Here is a 21,421-nt window from a genome sequence, read left to right as displayed (position 1 = left end):
AGTTTCTTATAACTTTGGTCACTGATATCACTCAAATAAAAAACTTTTGGGGCACCTGGTGGTTCTGTCAGTTAAGCGTCTGACTCTTGATTTCGGCTCAGGTCACAATCTCATGGTTTGTGAGATCGAGCTCCCCGCAGGAGCCTGCTTGGGATTCTCTCTCCCTCTCTTTCTCTCTCAAAATAAATAAATAAACATTAAAACAAAACAAAACACAAAAAACCTTTAACTATGTCCCTCGGGCCCCTAAAGGTTCTTGAGACATGCCTAATGACTGCTTGAAGGAGAAAGGCTCATCAGGCAGAGCTTAGGGCCGATGTGACAGCATGCCAACTGGAGAAGCTCTATTTTATACCTATTTTCTATATTAGAGTTCCAGTGGAAAACCACATTTTATAAAAGGGTTCTGAGATTTTTTTAAATGTACCTATCAGATTTTGTTTATGGCTATTTTTTAAAAAGAACTAATGAGGTTGTAGCTGTTTCCTAAAACATTACTTTTAAGGTAAAGTCCCTACACAAGAAAATACTTAATTAAATTCTATTTACACAATAATGCACAAGTAAGGGAAATTGCTGATGATAGTAATAGCTAACCTTTATGGCGTACTCCTTATGTAGCAGGCACTGTTTGGAGCATTTCATATGTATTAATCCATTTAATCCTGAAGGCAACCTCGTGAAGTAGGTTTTATTATTGACTGTATTTTATATGTAAGGAAACTGAGGTATAGACAGATTAAATTTCCTTGCCCCAGGTCATACAGAACAAGTACCAAAACTGGAGACGTGAATTCAGGTTACAGAGTTTACGGTCTAACCATAACTCTATCCAAAGTTTAACCAGTGAGTGTACATTCTGAGTACATACCTGAGTATAAGTCAAGTACTACCAAAAATAAGTAAAACGAAACACTGAGTTAGGTGTGTCAAACCTGGCAACAGAGAACAGATCTGTTCCTCAGATGCCTGTGCCTCAGACTTAAGTAAATGTACTCTGTGCAAGGAAAGCACTGTGAGGAATGCACACAAGTATAAGAGGCAGCATGACAAGAAAATGCCGAAGTATTTTAGCCTCTGTAGGCTTATTATTTTTGCTTCAGGAAACAATCAGACACTATTAAATTCAATAATCTATTCCTAAGAACTTGGTAGCACCACTCTTCCCTGTGTGTGTCTTTCTTAAGTTGGTTAAAAAAAAGTGAAAAACAAAAAAACCAGAAACCACCACCATACTTGTTTCCTATAACACTGGCTGTGTGAAGGCTTCGTGGAAGTGGCACCGTCCCTTTAGTTTCTGGTTTTGACCACGACATCGTTTCTAGAAGTAAAAATTAAGTATATTAGCAATTTGGTCTAATAATAGCAAATTACCTCAACTTGCAGAATCTTAAAAAATAAAAAAGGACTTACCAAAAAGAAGCAAAACTGTTTCAAAACCATTACTTGAATTTCATCTTAAAATGAGCATTTACAGCCAACATAAATAGCTAATTATAGTAATCTATTTATACTTGAACGTTAGTGTTTGAAATACAGAGGTGTATTTAGGGTGCCACCAATTTTGAATTAAAACCAAATTAGAGATTTTCACATTTTAAGTAAGAGCACATTGTGTAGAAGATAGTCAAAAGTGAGAGGCACACCTACCTCCCAATCACTTCATTCCTAGGATCCTTTTCAAAAGAGCTAGCTAGCCCAGGGTTTTTCACTGACCAGTAATAACATTACTAATGCTACATTTTCTGTAGACAGAGTAACCATATAAATTTGATCATCCCCAACTGGGACATTTTACAGAGTGGTAATTGGTACTACTGATAGTTACATGGGACAATAAGCATTAATCAGTCACCTTAGACAAACCAGGACATATGGCGACCCTACTTATAAGGAACACAGGAGAGTTACGGCCATAAACCAAACATTCATTTGTTTAACTTTATTGATCAGCAACCACTCACGTCACATCTCACCTGTTCCAGAGCTGGCTACACGCGCCTTCTATAAGCCTAAGTGTGACTCGATAAATACTTTAACGAAAATATTTTTCAAAGGATTTTTACATTTTCCTTTATCAATCAAAACCAATTCCTGAGTCTGAATCAAGGTAAGCTTACCTAAGTCAAGTTGCCATAGATCATCCAGGCGAGCACCACACATTCCACCAAAGACATACATTTTAGGACTTCCAGAATCTTTTTTGCAATATATCACAGCTGTGTGGGATTCTCTTGGAGAAGGCACAATCCCTTTAGTCACTGGAATGCTCCAGCCCACAACACCAGAACCGTGCTGTAGCTCCAACTCATAGAAATCATTTAAATATCTAGGATATCATGAAATAATATTAAAACATTAACAGAACATGTATCTTCTATTTGATTTTTGTTTCTATTTATAAAGATAAGATATGCTTACTATGAAACATTCATTTAGTACAGAAAGGCATTAGGAGAGCAAAAACCCCTTCCTCATTTATTCACCACATATTTATCAAAAACTACCATGCACCAGGTACTCTTGCGGGGATCAGCAGCAAACAGAAGAGATTAAAAAAATTCCTGCCATCATTTAACCAACACTCACATCCAAGACAACAACTGTGATGGTTTGAAAACATAGCCACAAATTCTCTGACACTTCCATTCAGGAGGTAGGTATGTCTGTCCTCACCCTCAATTCCAGGCAAGCTTGTGACTGCTTCAACTAGAGTGTGGTGATATGACGCTATGTGACTTCTGAGGCTTGGTCACAGCCAAGCCTTGGTTCTGAGGCTGTGGCCAAGCCTCAGAAGTCACTATAAAATACTTGTTCTCGGAATCCTAAAGCATCAGGTAAGTCCAACTAACACAAATCTGAAGCAGCATACATAGGCATGCAGCATGACGGCCCCAGTTCAGTCCATCCTTCAGCCATTTCCATTGAGGCATCAGATGTGGGAGTGACCATTCAAGCCTTCCCATCTCAGGGTCTAGCCATCACTGCTGTGTCCTATCTTAATTCCTGACGCACAGGATCCCTGAGCATAATGTTATTTTGCATCACAAACTTTTGGGGGGTTTATTACATGGTACTAGATACCCAAGACAATCACTGTTGACAATAATTGGTAAATACCCCCTTTTGTTTTTTTTAATTTTAGAGAAAGAGAAAGCGTGAGTGGGGGAGTGGGGCAGAGGGAGAGACAGAGAATCTTAAGCAGGCTCCACGCTCAGCACAGAGCCCGGGGAGCTCAATCCCATGACCCTGGGATCATGACTTGAGCCAAAATCAACAGCTGGATGCTCGACCAACTGAGCCACACAGGTGCACCAGTAAATACCCTTTCTGACCCCCCATTCTGTATGGATCTCCACATATGCATAAATGAGACATACTACAAATGTTGCTTTGTAACTTTTTTCTTTTAAACTTTTTACTCTATAATGTCATAGCAATGCCCTGCAGAGCTTTTTTTTTTTTTTTTTTAACTCTAGAAACTGGCATAAAACTTCTCATGCGTGACATTGATGTTTTCAATGTTTTGAGCAAAATGACTTTTATAGGAATATATTTCCTATCAAATTATTACTCAAATATGAGGGCAAAATCAAAACACTTTAGGAGATATAAAACTTCAAAGTGTAGCTATATAATTGTTTTAGGGAAAAAAATGACACTAGATGCCATTTCAGAAAAATGAAAGAAATGAAAGAAATCCAAGAAAGAATACGCTGAATAAGAGAAATGGCAGTACAAAGAAATCAGTGATTTATAATCACATTTAAATTTATGTTTATAAGTGTGGTTGTGAGGTCTAAGCAAACAGTAAGACTAACCAAATAATTAATTTCTTAACAGTATTATAATTTGGAATAAGATTCAAAAATACATGGAACATATGGGAAAATAAGGGTAAGTAAAAGAAGGTAAAGACAGTAATCTACTCTCAAAGATGACAAGATCTTCTCAGTTTAAATGTGTGTAATAATTTCTGAACAACTAACAGAAGCACAGAATTAGCACATATAACTTTCAAATCATTAAGAGGAAAGAAGAAAACAGTACATCAAGAAAAAGTAAGGAAAAGGAAAAATAAGCAAAGCAGTGTCAGTCTATGGAAAACAGTTAATAAGATGGTTAGGGGGAAAAAAACACTACAATACAAAACAATGTCAAAAGAAAGACAAACTATGAAAAGAAATTTGGTACACATCACCAAAAAAGATAAAATTTTCCTAATGTAAAAAGCTCCTACAAGATCAATATTATAACTAATCACACAATAGACACAAACAAAAGGATATAAACTGACAGTTCACAGAATGAGAAATAAAAACTGTATAAATGTATATGTATACACACACAGAAACACATATACAAACACATACACAAATGTTCAACCTCATTACAATTTTTAAAAATCTTGCAAAGGCAGGAAAAGGCAGGGAGCTGGAGGTAGAGAAGCAACAATAAGCAGAATAGATGGAAAACATAAAATAACAAAAGTAGGAAAAGACTTCCCTATTAAGAGACAAAGTCTCTTGGGGGCAGGAAGCGTGTAGGGGAAACAAAGTAAAAGAACCCTAAATCCAGCTATAAGCAAGTAACAGCAATGATAATATTAAAACTAACAAGTGATGTGGCATAGACTTACACAGATCTGAATGGGTACCAGCCAGTATGCTGTACCAGCTCATACTGGTTGTTAATCCTATTTTAAAAAGGTAAGTCTAGGGGCGCCTGGGTGGCGCAGTCGGTTAAGCGTCCGACTTAGCCAGGTCACGATCTCGCGGTCCGGGAGTTCGAGCCCCGCGTCAGGCTCTGGGCTGATGGCTCGGAGCCTGGAGCCTGTTTCCGACTCTGTGTCTCCCTCTCTCTCTGCCCCTCCCCCCGTTCATGCTCTGTCTCTCTCTGTCCCCAAAAATAAATAAAAAACGTTGAAAAAAATTTTTTTAAAAATAAAATAAAAAAGGTAAGTCTACAACAAAATAATACACACAGGCTGAAAATTAGATATACGAGGAACAAATCACAAACACACAACCACACTGGGAGATTTTAACATGTCATTCAGAAGTTGATCTGACCTAGACTCACAAAACAAAAAAGCTTAGAGTAATAATTTAAAACATTGATTTAATAAAGAACCTAGTCCCCGGGGCCCTTGGGTGGCTCAGTCGGTTGGGCGTCCGACTTCGGCTCAGGTCATGATCTCACGGCTCCTGAGTTCGAGCCCCATGTAGGGCTCTGTGCTGACAGCTCAGAGCCTGGAGCCTGCTTCAGATTCTGTGTCTCCCTCTCTCTCTGCCCCTAACCCACTCTCATTCTGTCTCTGTCTCTCTCAAAAAAGAGACGTTTAACAAACATTAAAAAAAATTTTTTTTAAAAAGAATCTAATCCCCAAACAGTCAAGAACTTACAATCTTTATGAGTACCTACGGAACAATCACATATACCACATATACCACAAAGACAATCTCCAAGAAGGAAAAACCCCATACACCACATATTTTTATCACAATATAATAAAACTAGGTATTAGCAACAATAACAAAAGTTTCCATTTGGAAGCTAAACTTTTGTGTCAAATTACTTTTGGGTTAAAGAGAAAATAGGGGCGCCTGGTTAAGCGTCCAATTCTTGATTTCAGCTAAGGTCATGATCTCACAGTTCATGAGCACAAGCCCCACACTGGGCTCTCTACTGAGTGTGAAGCCTGCTTGGGATTCTCTCCCTCTCTCTGCCCCCCTCTCTCTCAAAAATAAATAAATAAACATTTTTTAAAATGTAAAAAAAAAACAGGGGCGCCTGGGTGGCGCAGTCGGTTAAGCGTCCGACTTCAGCCAGGTCACGATCTCGCGGTCCGTGAGTTCGAGCCCCGCGTCGGGCTCTGGGCTGATGGCTTGGAGCCTGGAGCCTGTTTCCGATTATGTGTCTCCCTCTCTCTCTGCCCCTCCCCCGTTCATGCTCTGTCTCTCTCTGTCCCAAAAATAAATAAAAAACGTTGAAAAAAATTTTTAAAAAAATGTAAAAAAAACATTAAAATTAATGACAATAAGAGCACTATATATCAAAACCTATGGAATATGGCCAAAGCCATAACCAGAGAAAAATATGTAGCATTTATTTGAAAATAAATGAATAATCATTCAAATTACTAGAAGTTAGAAAAAAATTAGAAAAGGCATCCAAACTATTAAAAGTTTAAAAGAAGTTAGAGAAAAGGAAAAATGTAAAGAAATGGAATACGGTTAAAGAAAATAAATGAAAAAGAAAAATAATAAAACTAAAAAGTGGTTCTTTGAAAACAAGTAATATAACAAACCACTAGCGAATCTGGTTAAGAAAAGAAAACACATGCATTTAAAAATGAGAAAAGAGCAGATATAGAGATTTCAAAGAGATACAGAGAATTGTCTTACAGTTTTTATCAATAAATATAAAAATCTAAATGAAATGGGTGATTTTTCAGGGAAAACATAAATTACCAAGTGACTCAAGAGAAAGTAGAAAACCTAAATAGATCAATAACTATAAGAGATATTTGAAAAAGAAGTCAACGATCATCTTCCTAAACTGTACCAATCTCAATTATGGGAAATTTCTACTAAATATTCAAGAAATTATGTTAGTTAAGCATAATAAAAAATGGAGAGCTTCCCATAACCTCAAAACACAGCCCTGGTTATGTTCCCAGGAATAACAGAACCCTGATACTCAAATCAGATTAGAACAGGATCTCACTACCCCAAATAAAAACACTATAGGAAAAATCACTAGTGAATACAGATAATATAAATGAATGTTAGCAAAGTGAATTCAGCAAAGTATGAAAAGAACACTGTAATGCAACAAACTGGGGGTTAACTACAAATACGGGGCGCCTGGGTGGCGCAGTCGGTTAAGCGTCCGACTTCAGCCAGGTCACGATCTCGCGGTCCGTGGGTTCGAGCCCCGCGTCGGGCTCTGGGCTGATGGCTCAGAGCCTGGAGCCTGTTTCCGATTCTGTGTCTCCCTCTCTCCCTGCCCCTCCCCCGTTCATGCTCTGTCTCTCTCTCTGTCCCAAAAATAAATAAACGTTGAAAAAAAAAAAATTGGGGGGCACCTGGGTGGCGCAGTCGGTTGAGCGTCCGACTTCAGCCAGGTCACGATCTCGCGGTCCGGGAGTTCGAGCCCCGCGTCAGGCTCTGGGCTGATGGCTCAGAGCCTGGAGCCTGTTTCCGATTCTGTGTCTCCCTCTCTCTCTGCCCCTCCCCCGTTCATGCTCTGTCTCTCTCTGTCCCAAAAATAAATAAACGTTGAAAAAAAAAATTAAAAAAAATAAATAAATAAAAAGATGACTCATTTCAGAACCTAACAATATAATTAACAAAATTAATGGATTAAAGGAAAAATCAGTAAGTTCATTTCCATGTCTGAAATGAATACAAACATCCATTTTTGGTTAAAAGGAGAGAAAAAAAACCAATTAGCAAACTAGAAATTAAAAAAAAAATTTTCTTTAACCTCACCAAAGGCAAATACTAGAAACCTACAGCAAAGATCACAAGTAATGATAAAGGGTAAATATACTAATGAAACAGAATACAGTCTTGAATAAGAGTTGGCAAACCTTTTCTGTAAAAAGTCAGACAGTAAATATTTTAGGTTATGGAGGCCTTCAGGTCTGTCACAACTACTCAACTTTGCTCTTTTAATATGAAAGCAGCCAAAGACAATATGCAAATGAATCGGCATGGCTGTGTTCCAATAAAACTTTATTAACAAAGAAAGATAGCAGGCCAAATTTGGCCCATACAGTGTAGTTTGTAACCCTTAGTCTAGAGAATTTAGAAAAAGACCCATTTAAATGAGGATTAAGATATGACAGAGATAGGACTTCAAATCAGTGAGGAAAAAAATGGCTTATTTAATAAATGGTGGTGGGAGAATTAGAAATCCATTAGGAAGGAAAAGTAAAAATCTTCATACTAGTCATAAAAATATATTCTAAATCTATAAATATTTGAAACATAAAGAATAAATCTGTGAATATATCAGAAAAATACAGAATGTACTAGAAATTATAGAAAATATAGAAAAATAATTTTGGCATAGGAGAAACTCCTAAGCAAGGAAAAAAAAATCCCAGAAAGCAATAAAAAAATATTGTCAAACCTGATAAGACAAAAATGAAACTCTTTAAAAAAAAAAAAAGGTAGACAAAAGACATGGAAAAAATATTTGGAATGTAAGAACAAAATATATAAAGAGCTCCAAAGAATTGATAATAATAATAATAATAATAAAACTGAAATCCACAGAGGTATAATTAGAAATGACAAATGAGGGGAGCCTGAGTGGCTGAGTGAGGTAAGTGTCTGACTCTTGATTTAAGCTCAGGCCATGATCTCACAGTGGTGAAATTGAGCCCTGAATTGGGCTCCATGTTGCTGGGTGTGGACCCTGCTTAAGATTCTCTCTTTTCCTCTCTCTGCCCCTCCCCTGCTTGCATGCTCTCTCTCTCAAAAGTATATAAATAAATAAACAAAATACATACATACATACATACATACAAAGAAATAACAAATGAATTTGGCAAGGTCACAGAATACAAACTCAATATACAGAGAGCAACTGTGTTTCTATATATTAGCAATAAACCAATTATATTTCTATACACTAGCAATAAACAATCCAAAAATAAAATTAAGAAACCAAATCTATTCACGTCATTGAAAAGAATAAAAAAATTAGGAATAAATTTAATAATATCAGAGCAAGACCCACACATTTAAAACCTCAAAATATTGCTGGGAGAAATTAAAGAAGATCTAAATAAATGGAGAGACATTCCAGGTTCCTGGGTTGGAAGACTCAATATTAAGAAGATAGTAATTCTCCATAATTTTATCTATATTTTTCACACAGTACCTGCCAAATTCCAGCAGACCTTGTTGTAGAAATTGGCAAGCTGATGCTAAATTTAAATAGAAATGCAAAGGACCCAGAATAGCCAAAACTCTCTTGAAAAAGCGTAATAAAATCTGAGAACTTATATCTTCCAATTTCAAAACTTACTACAAAGCTATAGTAATCAAAACAGTGTGGTACCAGCATTAGGCTAGACATATAGACCAAGAGAACAGAATGGAGAGTCCATAAATACATCCTTACAGTTATGGTTAATTGATTTTCAACAAAAATGCCAAGCACAGAACACACAGTTCTGGATCGCTGACTAACAGAATGTGAACAGAAATGAATCTGCTTTAACCAGAGGCTTTAAAAAGCGTTGCGTCTATTTGCTCCCTCAAGCTGCATAAACTTGAGAGGCATGCCCATTATATATAATATATACAATATAACCTAAAAAAAAAAAAGCTGACTAATAAATGTTACAAGAAAAAGATTCTTAAAAAAGCACATCAACTTGAATTATGTTTGCCTCTGTTGGAGGACAGTGTTGTTGAGAGAAAGAACTTCATATATTTTCTAATTTCTTGAATTTTTACAAGTCTATAACTAAAAACATCTATTTAACTTAAAAATGAAAAAGACATGTGCTAGAAGTAGAAGTATCTGGATTAGTATGGTAGGATAAATTTTTCTTCCTTTCTCCAGTTTCCAAGTTTTCTGTGATGTTTTAGTATGTGTTATTTTTTTAAAGTTTGAAAAACCAAAAAAGCTAAGCCTCTAACATCAATGTAATGTAGATACTATGCTGATGACAACCTGAAAGTGTCAACAATCTTATTGAAAGATTGATGCCAACAATCTTATTTAGCCATTATAATGACACTGAAATGTTATGTATTTAATCAGTCCCATTTCACAGTCAAGGAAAACAGGGTTAGATTACTTCCACTAAAGGACACACATGGTAAGCAGTGAATCAGAAAACAGTCTTTTGGACTCTAAATCTCCAAATCCTGAGTGCTATGACAATGTGATCAAAACACTGTGATCAAAAAAGAAAAGAGGTAGTGATAGTTCTGTTTGGAGAAAAGAGGACAGGATTGGTTCAAAAAGTATTTGCTTGTATGAACCACCTTAACGGCTTCCTGTATGAAAAATGGATATGATGGCCTTCATCTTGTAGTGAAATTTTTTGTCACCAAATTCCTAGAGACATCTAATTTGAAAATAACCATTTGTTACTTTTTATTATCATTTATGACAACTAAAATACATCATGACTCAAAACGTACAAATATGTTGCTATAAGCAGTTATATTAGTATCATTTAATAAGACGATTTCTGATTAGAAAAGGCATAGTTTTGAAAACAGATACATACTCCAGGGACTACGGAAAATATAAGTGCACCCAAATTTGTTCACTGTTAGGTTCAAATGCAAAAGGCTAAACTTCATCCCTTTTAGTAATTAAAAATGAAAGAAACTAAATGTTCTTAAAAGTCATAAAACAAACATTTGGTCTGAAAAAGAATCAGCATACCTGGGAACATTATTGTTTGAGTCTTCACTTTCATTTGCCAGACCACCAAACAAATAGCATTTGTTACCATATAAAGAGAAGCTATGTCCAAGCCGGGGACAAGGAGGTAAACCAGAAGAAGGGGGGTGGGGTTTCACTTTTTTCCATAACCAGCGACTTGCCTAAAAAAGAGCATAAATACAATCAGGCAAAATCAGGAAAACATTCCTATATTGTCAATAGTATAACATCATACCAATACATTTTAATCGAAATCCAATTAGAAGGCTCCAATAAGCTATCCTGGGGACAAATGACAAGTAAGCAGATAACTTCTGGAACTAAAATAAACACTGCAATAGAAATTCAGTCTACTCTTCCATATTCACAGCTTTTCTCAACAGCAACCTAATAGTAAACATGATAATAACTCAAACGCTAACAGTTTCAAAATATTTTCCAAATGAAAAATTAAATATATATAGTTTTAAGAGTAAACGTAATTTGGGGCGCCTGGGTGGCTCAGTCGGTTGGGTGTCAGACTTTGGCTCAGGTCACGATCTCACGGTCAGTGAGTTCAAGCCCCGCGTCGGGCTCTGGGCTGATGGCTCAGAGCCTGGAGCCTGCTTCCGATTCTGTGTCTCCCTCTCTCTCTGCCCCTCCCCCGTTCATGCTCTGTCTCTCTCTGTCCCAAAAATAAATAAACGTTAAAAAAAAAAATTAAAAAAAAAGATTAAACGTAATTTATATATTCTTACTTTCTGAAATTAGTATATATTTCAACCTTTAAGTATGCATAAAGGTCATTTAACAAACCAAACTCCAAAACTTATACTCCGGCCATGGAAGCTCTATTTATCTAAAATGATTTGCTCATAAATAGGTATAATTCACCCACATCTGTCAATTACCAGATACCCTCATGATAATAGCCCTGTGAACACAGGCACAGTTTGGGAATAAAAGTCAATTAAGGGCTGTCAGAGAGGGCTCTGAGTGCGGTTTAGGAGAATCAAACATAAAAGGACATAAGAAACTGTCTTGTGTGTGTCTGTGTGTGTGTGTGTGCGTGTGTGTGTGTGTGCGCGTGTGTGTGTGTGCGCGCGCGCGCGCGTCTGTGAGCATGTGCACATATACTGCCGGGGGGAAAAGTGATTATTAGTGTAATGGTAACAATTTCTATAACTGAGCAGAGGTTTTGAAAATATGGTCTGGGGACCAGCAGCAGCACAGGGGAACTTGGTAAGAATTCAAGGGGGGAGGCCTCACATCAGACAATACTGATTCAGAAACTCTGGGAGCAGGGCCCAGCAATCTGTTTCCACAAGCCCTCCAGATGCTTCTGTTGCTGCTAAAATTGAAGAACTAGGACACTAAGATACAAAAACCCAAACATGTAACATGTACAATTGATGCTAAGTAACATATCTTTATGTTACAAATGTTACACTGAGTATTGAAAAAAAGACTCACTTTAGAAACTTTGGCTTTTTAGTGAAGTGGAAACATTTTCTTTGAAGCTCTAAAATGTGAAGTTCACACTATCTCAAATACATTAATGAAATATTTCACAATCTTTCAAAGAATGAAGAGCAAGATCATTATTAAAGCTGCAGATTGAGATAAATTTTAAATACACTTACTTGCAACTCATACAGCTCATTGCTGTATCTTCCATATTCAACCATTCCCCCGAACACTAATATTCTGGTACCATCACAGACAAATCCGTGGGCAGCGCAACCTGGAGGGATGTCTCCTCTAACCGCTGGTAGGAACCATTGATTTGTAACTAGTTGCCAAAATAAAATTAAGACCAATTATGATACACTGTTGTCACAAACTATGAGTGTGTACTTTATATGTATCTTCTAGATACATATAGAAGGCTCTTCTATATATATAGGCTCTATATATATATATATAGGCTCTTAACTGGGGATGACTCTGCCCCCAGGAGAACAACATAACTTTGCGGTTGCCTTACTGGAGAGGGAGAGGAGAGATGCTTACTGGCCACTAGTGGGTAGAGCCCAGAGACGCTGCCAAACATCTTACAAGGTCCGTGCAAGCTCTTCCAACAACTAATTCCTCTGGTTCAAAACGGCCACATGCTGCTGTTGGAGAAACCCTGATCGATGTCATTAATTCTTCCCCAAACCTTGCTTGGTATCATCATCTCCATTCTACCGGTGAAAATCTATTTAAGTTTGGTGACTTTAGCGCTGATCCTGGGGACCCGGCAGAGCAAAATCCAAACCAGGTCTCACCTTCCAAAGCCAGGATTTCTACACTACACCAAACTGTCAAATAACTTTTTAACTAAATAGTGGAGTGCAAGGGGGGGGGGGGGGTGAAAAAATAAATTAAATGTCCCCTATCCCCTACGCCACTACTGTATTCACCACTATGACTGTTATTTGGTCCGAGTCGCTGATCGTGACATAGACCCCCAATTCAGCAATCAGCCTCACACCGAGGAAACAGCTCCTGCGCGACAGCGGGCGCGTTTCCACGGCGGGGAAAACGGAACGCCGCCCTCCTATCTATCCCCGGGGCCCTCGGCCAAGGGGCACTGGTGAGTCGCAGCGGCGCTCCAGCTGACAGTCGTCTTCCGGAGCGCTGCACAGCTGAACTTGAGCAAGCACGCCCCACTGTGGGAGCCGGGCGCCCCGGCTCAGCCACCGGCCGCTCCCCCGCCAGCGCGCAGGGGGACCAGCGGGGCAAAAACCCCGACTGCCACCGGCCAGATGCGGGGCAGTATTCGCGGGGAGCGTACCAGAACGCCTCTCGCCTTCCCTGCTCGCCCCCCGCCCCGCCCCGCCTCTCTCCCTCCTAAGGAAAGACCGCAGGCAACGACGAGAAGGGCCCGGCGGAGCTTCGGTTTGGAGTTGGTTTTGGTTTTTGACAGGGGAGGGATCTCGGACCCCCGGAGTGGGCGAGACTCCGGGAAGAGGCCCCGGCGGGTGAAAACGGCCTCCCTCTCTCTCTCGGTCTCTCTCTCGCCTACGTCCGCCAGCAGGGCTGGGGCGCGGGGGGGTGGGGGTGGGGGTGGGAGGAGGTCCCGGACCGCCTGCCTGAGGGCCGGCGCGCCCCGCTCAGGGCCCGGTTCCGCCCCGCGGGGCCCCGGGAAAACGGAGCTGCCGCCCGGGACGCTGAGGACCCCGGACCCGCCCGGCCGAGCCGCGCTCCCCGCAGCCCGCCCGAGGAGGCAGTGACCCGGCGGTGACAGCTGTCAGGGCCGCGGCCGCCGCCTCGCCTCCCCTCCCCCTCCGCGGCTCCCACAGGCGGGGCCGTAGAGTTGCCGCCGCGCCTACCCGTGTTGTAGACGTGCAGCTCGTCCGCGATGCCCTCGTTGCCCCCTCCAAAGATGATCATCAGCTCCCGGATAGCCACGGCCCGGTGTCCGTGCCGGGCGCGGGGGACCGGCCCCGTGAAGGAGGAAACCCGCCTCCAGTTGAGGAGGCTGGGAGCCGCCATCTTCCCAACCCCCGCCCCTCTGCCCACAATGCACCGCGCCCGCTCCGGCGCCTCCGCTCCCGGGGGAGGGCGGGGACCCGCCTCCAGCTGTGCGCCGGGGGCGGGGGGGTCACGTGACCGCGGGCGCCCGGGGCCAGGCTGGAGGCCCGCGGGGCGCGGAGGGGTCCCGGCCGGGGAGCCCCGCCCTCGCCTCCGGGCTCCGTGTCCCGGCCGAGCCCCTTTGGCAACGGGCCTCCGGCTGGAAAGACCTTTCCTCCCGACCGAGTCTCCCGCCCCCAGCCCTCGCACAGGGTCCCCTCCCCTCCCCTCCCCCCCGTTTTGTATCGCGGGAGAAAGTACAGCGTTTGCCTTTACGGCCACTTTAACTGAGCATCTAGGATGCCCGGGCGAGTCAGGCTCGGAACAGTTAGCGCGACGGGGCGGAAAGCTCGCGTAGAGGTTCGAAGTGCCGCGAGCGCGGGGAGCCGAGAGGGACGTCGGCCTGCGCGGGCGGGTGGCGCCGGGCGTCGAGGATGCCGGCGAACGCCGGAGGAGGCGGGCAGCCTGCCCTGCGAGCGTGCGGCCGTCCCTGAGCCCCCCCCCCCCAACCCCGAGGGAAGGTCGGAGCCCAGCCTGCACCGACGAATCAGGCACTTGAGCGTTTGGCGGCTGTACCCACGCCGAGAAGTTTAGGAACAGCGAGCCGCGGAAGGCTGGTTTGCTTCAGCAGGTGGGAGACTGTAGGTGCCTGTTTTATTGCTGGATAACGTGTGAGGGTCTTCGGTTGCCAGACGCAGTCCTCATTGCCTTGCGTGTGTGAACTCACGATTCTCCCAACGATCCAGTGCAGTGGGTACTGCTGTCTCCCTTTTCGTGGATGGGGATACGCGGCACAGAGAAGTAAAGCAGTTGTCCCCGGACACACAGCAGAAGCGGATTGGGACCGGGACTCAAACGCAGGGCTTCTGACTGCAGAGCCCTTTTCCCTAACCACTATACAGTAAACTGCCTTTGCTCACATTCATATGTAATCCTAATAAGGCTGAGACGCTTTATTGTCCGGTCCTATAACGAATCACACTCAAAGAGATACAATTCCAGAAAAAGACAAAAAATATTATTGAAAGCAGTTTAAATCTCTACCTCACACCCTCGAGAAGGTACCAAAGGGGGCTACACACAACATCAGGCAGATTTCCTAAAATTCCTTTTTCCTCATCTCTTGTTTTCAAGTTCTCTCCTATGCCTGTATCATCCCCCTCTCCCCCAACTCCCTCGATCCTAAGCAGGCCTCTCCACCTTTTCATCTATCTAAACTTTCTTTTGAGAAGTGATTCTCTACCGTTTTAAAAAGGAATTCTCACTATTCTTTCAGCTGCTGCTTCTCAGGTTCTTCCTCTCACTTTTTTATTTTCCCGATTTTGCAAGATGGTCAAAGAGAATTTGGGAAAGGAGGGGGAAGATGGCTGGAAACAAGGAAAGGAGCTTATGAATATTTATGTATTAATATTTTTCTCTGCCACAGACAAACTCATAACATAAACTCTTAAATGTTTGTGCTATAAAGTATGCCTCTGAAACAATACTGGGAAAGTTGGGACAAAGCAGTGAGCTTTCATAGAACTTAAAATATTTAATTTAAAGAACTGTACCTTATTCTGAGAGTTGAGGGTTAACATGTCCTAACTTAAGAATGATGCCATAAGTAGATGGTAGTGGTGTGTGTGTGTGTGTGTGTGTGTGTGTGTGTGTGTGTGTTTAATGCCTTTATAGCAAAAGACTAGTGACAAAATTGGAAGTTGTAAACCCAAGTTGTGTGTATGTTTAATGACTTTAGAGCAAAAGACTAAGGACAAAATTGAAAGTTGTGAACCCACGTATTTATGGTATGTGGAAGACCGAACATTCCTGAATTGGGAGAAAGATGAAGGCAAAATATTCAGAGAAGAGATTGTAAGTCATAACTGGTTGTGTAGATAAGGAAGTGCAGGACAATGGAGGAACTGTGTATTCGATTCCTAGAACTGATGCGACAAAATACCACAAACTGTGTGACTTGAAACAACAGAAATTTGTTGTGTTTCAGCTCTGGAGGCTACAAGCCCCAAATCAAAGTGTCAGCAGGGCCCTCTGAAAACTGGAGGGGAGAATGCTTCCATGCCTCTTTCTGGCTCCTGGCGGTGGCCATTGATCGTAGACATTTCCTGGCTTGTAGCTGCATCTTCAGTCTCTGCCTTCATCATCACATGGTGGTGTTCCTGTGTGTCTGTGTCTCTTCTCTGCTTATAAGTTCACAGTCGCATCCTAATGACCTCATCTTAATTTGATTACAACTGCAAATAAGGTCACATTCACGTGTATTGGGCATTAGGATTTCCACATATATTTTTGGGGAACACAATTCAATCCATGATAAGGCATGCCATCCAATAGGAATAATATTTTACCACAGCAGCTTTGACTCAACCCTGCCTAGTGAGGAGTTTAGTATAGGTCTCTGATTCTCAAGAAAGCTACCTTCCATCTTTGAAACTGCAGGAATGGAAGTTACCGCCTAGAAGGAGAGTGTAGCAAGGGAAGAGTGAGGCAGAACAGCATCCCAAAGAAGCCAACCTTTCAAGAGGTAAAGACAAAAAAGGAGGCACTCGTGAAGGAAATGGAGAATGAGGAGCCAGAGAGGTCAAAAGGGAACCGGGTGAGGGTGATGTCAAAAAAGCCACAGGTGAAGGGGGTTTCACAGAGGCGGAAGTGGTTATCAAAGCCAAAAGCCATAGAGAGGTCAGATAAGAAAAAGACAAACAAGTGTCTTGTTGGATTTGCAAATTAAGAGGTTATCAGTGGCCTAGATTAACACACCCAGTGGAATGGGAGAAGGAAAGCCACAGAAGATCAAAGTGAGTAACAGGGAGGTGCAGATAACGTGTATAGTCTATTTTTTACAGAGCCTCGCCCATGAAAGGAAAGAAAATACAGTGGCTGCAGGGAGAAATGGATACATGGCAAGCTGTTACTATTTTGCATGGATGAGACGAGCATGTCTGAGGGCCCCAGAAGGATGCAGTTGAAAAGGAGAGCCTGTAGGAGCAATAGAGATGTCTTAATCAGTTTGGGCTGCTGGGGCTGACTCAGTCGGTAGAGCATGTGACTCTTGGTCTCGGGGTTGTGGGTTTGAGCCCACATTACATGTAGAGATTACTTGTAATCTTGGAAGTCCAAGATCAGAATGCTGGCACAGTCAGGTTCTGGGGAGAGCCCTCTGGCAGGTTGCAGACTGCTGACTTCTCGCTGTATCTTTATATGATAGAAGGGGGTGGGGTAGCTCTCTGGAGTCCACCCTCATGACCTACACACCAAAATACCAAAGGCCCCACCTCCTAGTTTCATCACCTTGGGGGTGAGGATTTCCACCTATGAATTTGGGGAGGAGGGCACAAATATTCATAGCAAGAGAATATGTCACTTGGAAATGTTTTCTGTTGCAAGTAGCAGAATATTCAACACGGAGGCTAAATGATAAGGCTGTTCATTATCTTGCACAAGAAATCTGGGGTAGGCGGGTCCAGGATTAGTTCAGTAGTTCAATAGTGTCACCGTTCTGGTTAGTGGCTCTGAATTTTTCTTGGCCTTGCCTTTGTGGTCATCAGAAGGTTGTTGCAGCTCTGGGCATTATGTCCTCACATAATCATGCCCGAAGATGTAAGGCAGGAAGACAGCCAGGATGGGGAAATAGAACTCTCCTTTTACAAGGAGAAAAAGCATCTTGCCTGGAAGCCATCTAGCACACTCACCCAAGGGTTTCATTGGCTAGAAGTAGGTCATTCAGTATATTAAGATTACATTCACTATACTGACAGAAATACCAAAACAATAATGGCTTTAAAAGCTTATATTTATCCCATAGAAATGAATTTTACAGGTAGCAGTCCAAAGCTGGGAGGCATGGCAGCTGTATTTCACCAAGTCCTCACGAATTTGTAGACTCTGTGGATTGGAATTTGTGGCTTGGAATTCCTCCTTCCAACTCATGGTCCAAGATGGCTGCTCCAGCATCAGCTATTGAATCTGTATTCCAGCCAACAGGAAAGAATGAAGGAAAGGAAAATTCCCTTCTCAAGAATACATTCTGGAATTGTACATGTTATTTCTGCTTACATCCCATGAGCCAGTATTTGGCCACAAGGCCATGACTAGTTGAAGAACGTCTGGGAAATGTAGTTTTTATGTGGAATGGCCATGTTCCCAACTAATGTTCAAGGTTCAGAAAAAGAAGAGGAGAACAGACTTTGGGGGTCATCTTCCAGGAGGGTAGCTACAGGAGTTTGGGAAAGTAGTTTTGTGTTGTTTTCTTTTGTTTTGTCTTTTGAAGAAACAAGCAAAGGAGAATGAAGTGGGAAATGAAAGTTGCTTGAGCCAACCAACCAGGCCTGCCTCAGGGAGGATTGACACTTGATGGAGCAGGATGCTGAAGGATCAAGAAACGATGGATTCAGAAGTACACATAGGGGCACCTGTGTGGCTCAGTCGGTTGAGCGACCGACTCCGGCTCAGGTCATGATCTCACGGTCCGTGAGTTCGAGCCCTGCATGGGGCTCTGTGGTGACAGCTCAGAGCCTGGGGCCTGCTTCGGATTCTGTGTCTCCCTCTGTCTGCCCCTCCCCCACTCACACTCTGTGTCTTTCTCTCTCAAAAATAAACATTAGAAAACAAAGAGAAAACCAGCTCTTCTTGTTGGTTTTAAGTGCCTAGGGAAATGAGAAAATTAGTAGGCCCAATATTTTATTTGTCATCCTGTAATTTGAATCGTTAGAAACATGGAGAATTAAATGTTTGAGTTTGGGGGTTTTTGTTTTGTTTTGTTTTTGTATAAAACTCAATCGAGGGTAGTTTGAACAGTGCTTACCTTCCCTGTCTGTCATATAACTTATTATACAGAGTGAGCATTTTTTCCATGCCTTGGCAAACTGTCATACTCCTTTCCAGATTTGGATCAGCTTTCTGTATTTTATTCTTTGCCCTTCCGATGTCATGAAATATCTTTGAGATGACAGATGATTTTTTTTTTTTTATCCGTGTCTCTTCCCTTGGAACATCTTCATTCTTTCCTGCACAGCTACTCTCTGCAGTTATGTTCATCAATTTACCCTTACTAAATTCTTCTGGCTGTATATCCAGAGTAGAATAGTGACGGAGTGACAATGTCATCCCACAGCCAGCTGTTTCTTCTCTATCTCCATTTACCTTTGACTTGAACTTCACTCTCACCGCTACTGCTTTTTGTTTCCTTGCTACACTATTATCTTTGTTGGCAATTCGATTATCCTTTTTTTTTTTTTTTTTTTTTTGTAAATATCACAGGTGTTTACCACTGGGAATGAAGGAGACAACATGACCACGTGCTTTGTTGTCTGTGCATAAACTGAATAACAAATTCCAGTCATCTGTTGACTGGCTGACTGACAGAGAAGTGACACGATTGGTCACAGATCATGATTTGGATCTGTTACTTGCATGGTCATTTCACGGACGAAAAGGCTAGCAGCAAAATTTGTACTTAGGCAAGTACTCACAGTTAATGTACTCGGGTAACAGATTTGAACGGTGAACTGTATTGTTGAGGGCCTGATGTATGAAACCGAATGATTGATACTTGAAATTTGTGCTGTCGCCATGCAAAGCAAGGGCTATGCTGCACGTAGGTGGTGTGTGACGTGTAGTGAGCACTTAGTACATAGTAGATTGTTTTCCTTGCATCATCTTTGTCATTTTCGTTATATTACTACTGCTTTTACTGTTCCTTCTGAGCTGCAGGCCACTGAGGAGTCAGCCAGGGAGGGAGGGGCTGGTGCCGGGAGGTGGCAGACGGCTCTGTGTTCTCAGCCAAGAGTGTAAATGGCCACGTCCAAAGGATACCTTAATCTCGACTGAGGACTCAGGCCAAGGGCTTATTGGCAGAGGTCTGGGGAGGAGTTCTGGGGAGTGCCAGTAGGTGGGCAGGACTCAGCAGAGAGGCAGGGCAGGCACTGCTCCTGAGATGAGAGAAGCAGATGGTGTCTGAGAGGTCTGTTCACAGATCGCAGGGCTCCAGCCACGGGTCTTGGCTAGGGCTGTGGCCAAGGCATGGGAAGGGCAGCTGGCAAGAGCAAGGCAGGACTCTAGGCCAGGTAGTGCCCACACCAGTTACCAGAACAGGCAACTGGTGCACGAGTCGAGGAAGAAAAGCACTCCTCTTGTGCGAAAGAGGGCGAAAGAGGCCCATTGCAGGTGCAGTGGCTGTAGCTTGGTAACAGAGAAGAGCCCGGAGTGCCTCCTCTTGGGACAAGAAGATGACCCATCATTGAGCCCCATCAGGAAAAAGTGAGGGAGCCGAGGCCCCTTTTAGTTCTAGTTCCTGCCCCACGTGGGTGATCTTGGAGCCCAGCCCTGGGAGACAGAGGCGATAACAGAGGCTCTCAGCCTGACCCAATGTAGTGATTCATTGCTGCTATAGATTGCTTCTTCCTTTCCTTCTAGTCCTTCTATCAGCTTTAACAGATTTTATCTAAGACCTTATCTACCAAGTAGTACACTCAGCCAAGGCAGGCCCTTTGGGTAAGAAGGAATGACAAACATTTGACTCTCAACTAATACAAAGTAAACACGGAGTGAAAATGACTCAGATATACTTTGTATCAACTAATAATACCACAAATGTAAGATGCATACAAATCACATAGGACTGCTTGTGGGCATATAACTGAAACCGGACCAAAGTGACGTACCCACATGATGGTTTATTTTCCTCATACGGTTAGGTGTTTCAGAGTACTTCGTTCACAGCTGCTATGGTGACTCCCGGTGCCATCGGGGACTTAGGCTCCTCCTATGCTCTTGCTCTGCCCTCCTTAACATGTGCAGGGCTGCTGAATCCTACAACATCAGGGGAACCTACCCACATTGTGCAAGGATATTTTCCATTTGCTTCTATGTACCTACTCTCCACTCTTCTTCAACTTGTTCAGTGTCCTGAGAGGCTGACTTAAAGATAATATGTCACTGGAGCTCCCCTGCCCTCTGATTTCCAGTAGAGTTTGGCCAGTGGGGGGCACCACCAACAGGAGATTGTAAACTTGGGGTAATTAGCCTTCTCGTCGCTTTCGTGTGATCAGTGCAGGCTGCTCCCTTTCCAGTCCTGGAAACCCCTCCTCCCCTTGCCCTTCAGAGTTACAAGTGGTCATAGCTCCCTAACTGCACCCTTTCTTAACCTGTGTTTCCTTAATACCGACCTTTCCAAATAATGCCCTTTTTTCAGAGTCTCCACCATTAGTTTGGAGAGAGCCATCTGTGTCCTGCCAGTGCTGGAAGCCGAGCTACCCAGCCTGAGTGGCAGGGCCCGGGCTGTGGACGGATTGGTGACTGCAGGGTCACCACCCACAGTGAAGCTACTTGTACTCCCGCTTTTAGGTAATTCGGCCTTAAAACTACCTGGGGTGTTGTCTGTTGGGGAATTGTCCTCGGCAGGCCCCCTGGGAAAAGAACCATTAGGGAAGAAAATAAGGTTCCGCAAGAAATTGTGCGGCCT

At 42.5% G+C, this 21,421-nt stretch overlaps 1 protein-coding gene across 6 annotated transcripts in view; it reads right to left on the bottom strand.

Annotated features, from left to right (window-relative positions):
- HCFC2 (host cell factor C2) overlaps positions 1-13,926 on the bottom strand; it is a 49,193-nt gene extending 35,267 nt beyond the window's left edge. For 5 of the 6 annotated variants that reach the window (XM_023257381.2, XM_023257378.2, XM_023257379.2 and 2 more), the window contains exons 1-5: positions 13,722-13,925; positions 12,048-12,196; positions 10,426-10,586; positions 2,121-2,329; positions 1,237-1,321 (exon numbers count right to left, since the gene is read on the bottom strand). In XM_023257381.2, the coding sequence (XP_023113149.1) occupies positions 1,237-1,321; positions 2,121-2,329; positions 10,426-10,586; positions 12,048-12,196; positions 13,722-13,884 (767 nt within the window). In that variant the 5' untranslated portion in view covers positions 13,885-13,925. Of the gene's footprint in view, positions 1-1,236; positions 1,322-2,120; positions 2,330-10,425; positions 10,587-12,047; positions 12,197-13,721 lie in introns of all 6 variants that reach the window. The other variant, XM_023257380.2, reaches the window with a different exon arrangement.
- Between the last annotated feature and the right edge of the window lie 7,495 nt (positions 13,927-21,421).

Source organism: Felis catus, chromosome B4, assembly GCF_018350175.1.
Source record: "Felis catus isolate Fca126 chromosome B4, F.catus_Fca126_mat1.0, whole genome shotgun sequence".
NCBI classification, from domain to species: domain Eukaryota; kingdom Metazoa; phylum Chordata; class Mammalia; order Carnivora; family Felidae; genus Felis; species Felis catus.
This window is presented reverse-complemented; position numbering and strand designations above follow the sequence as displayed.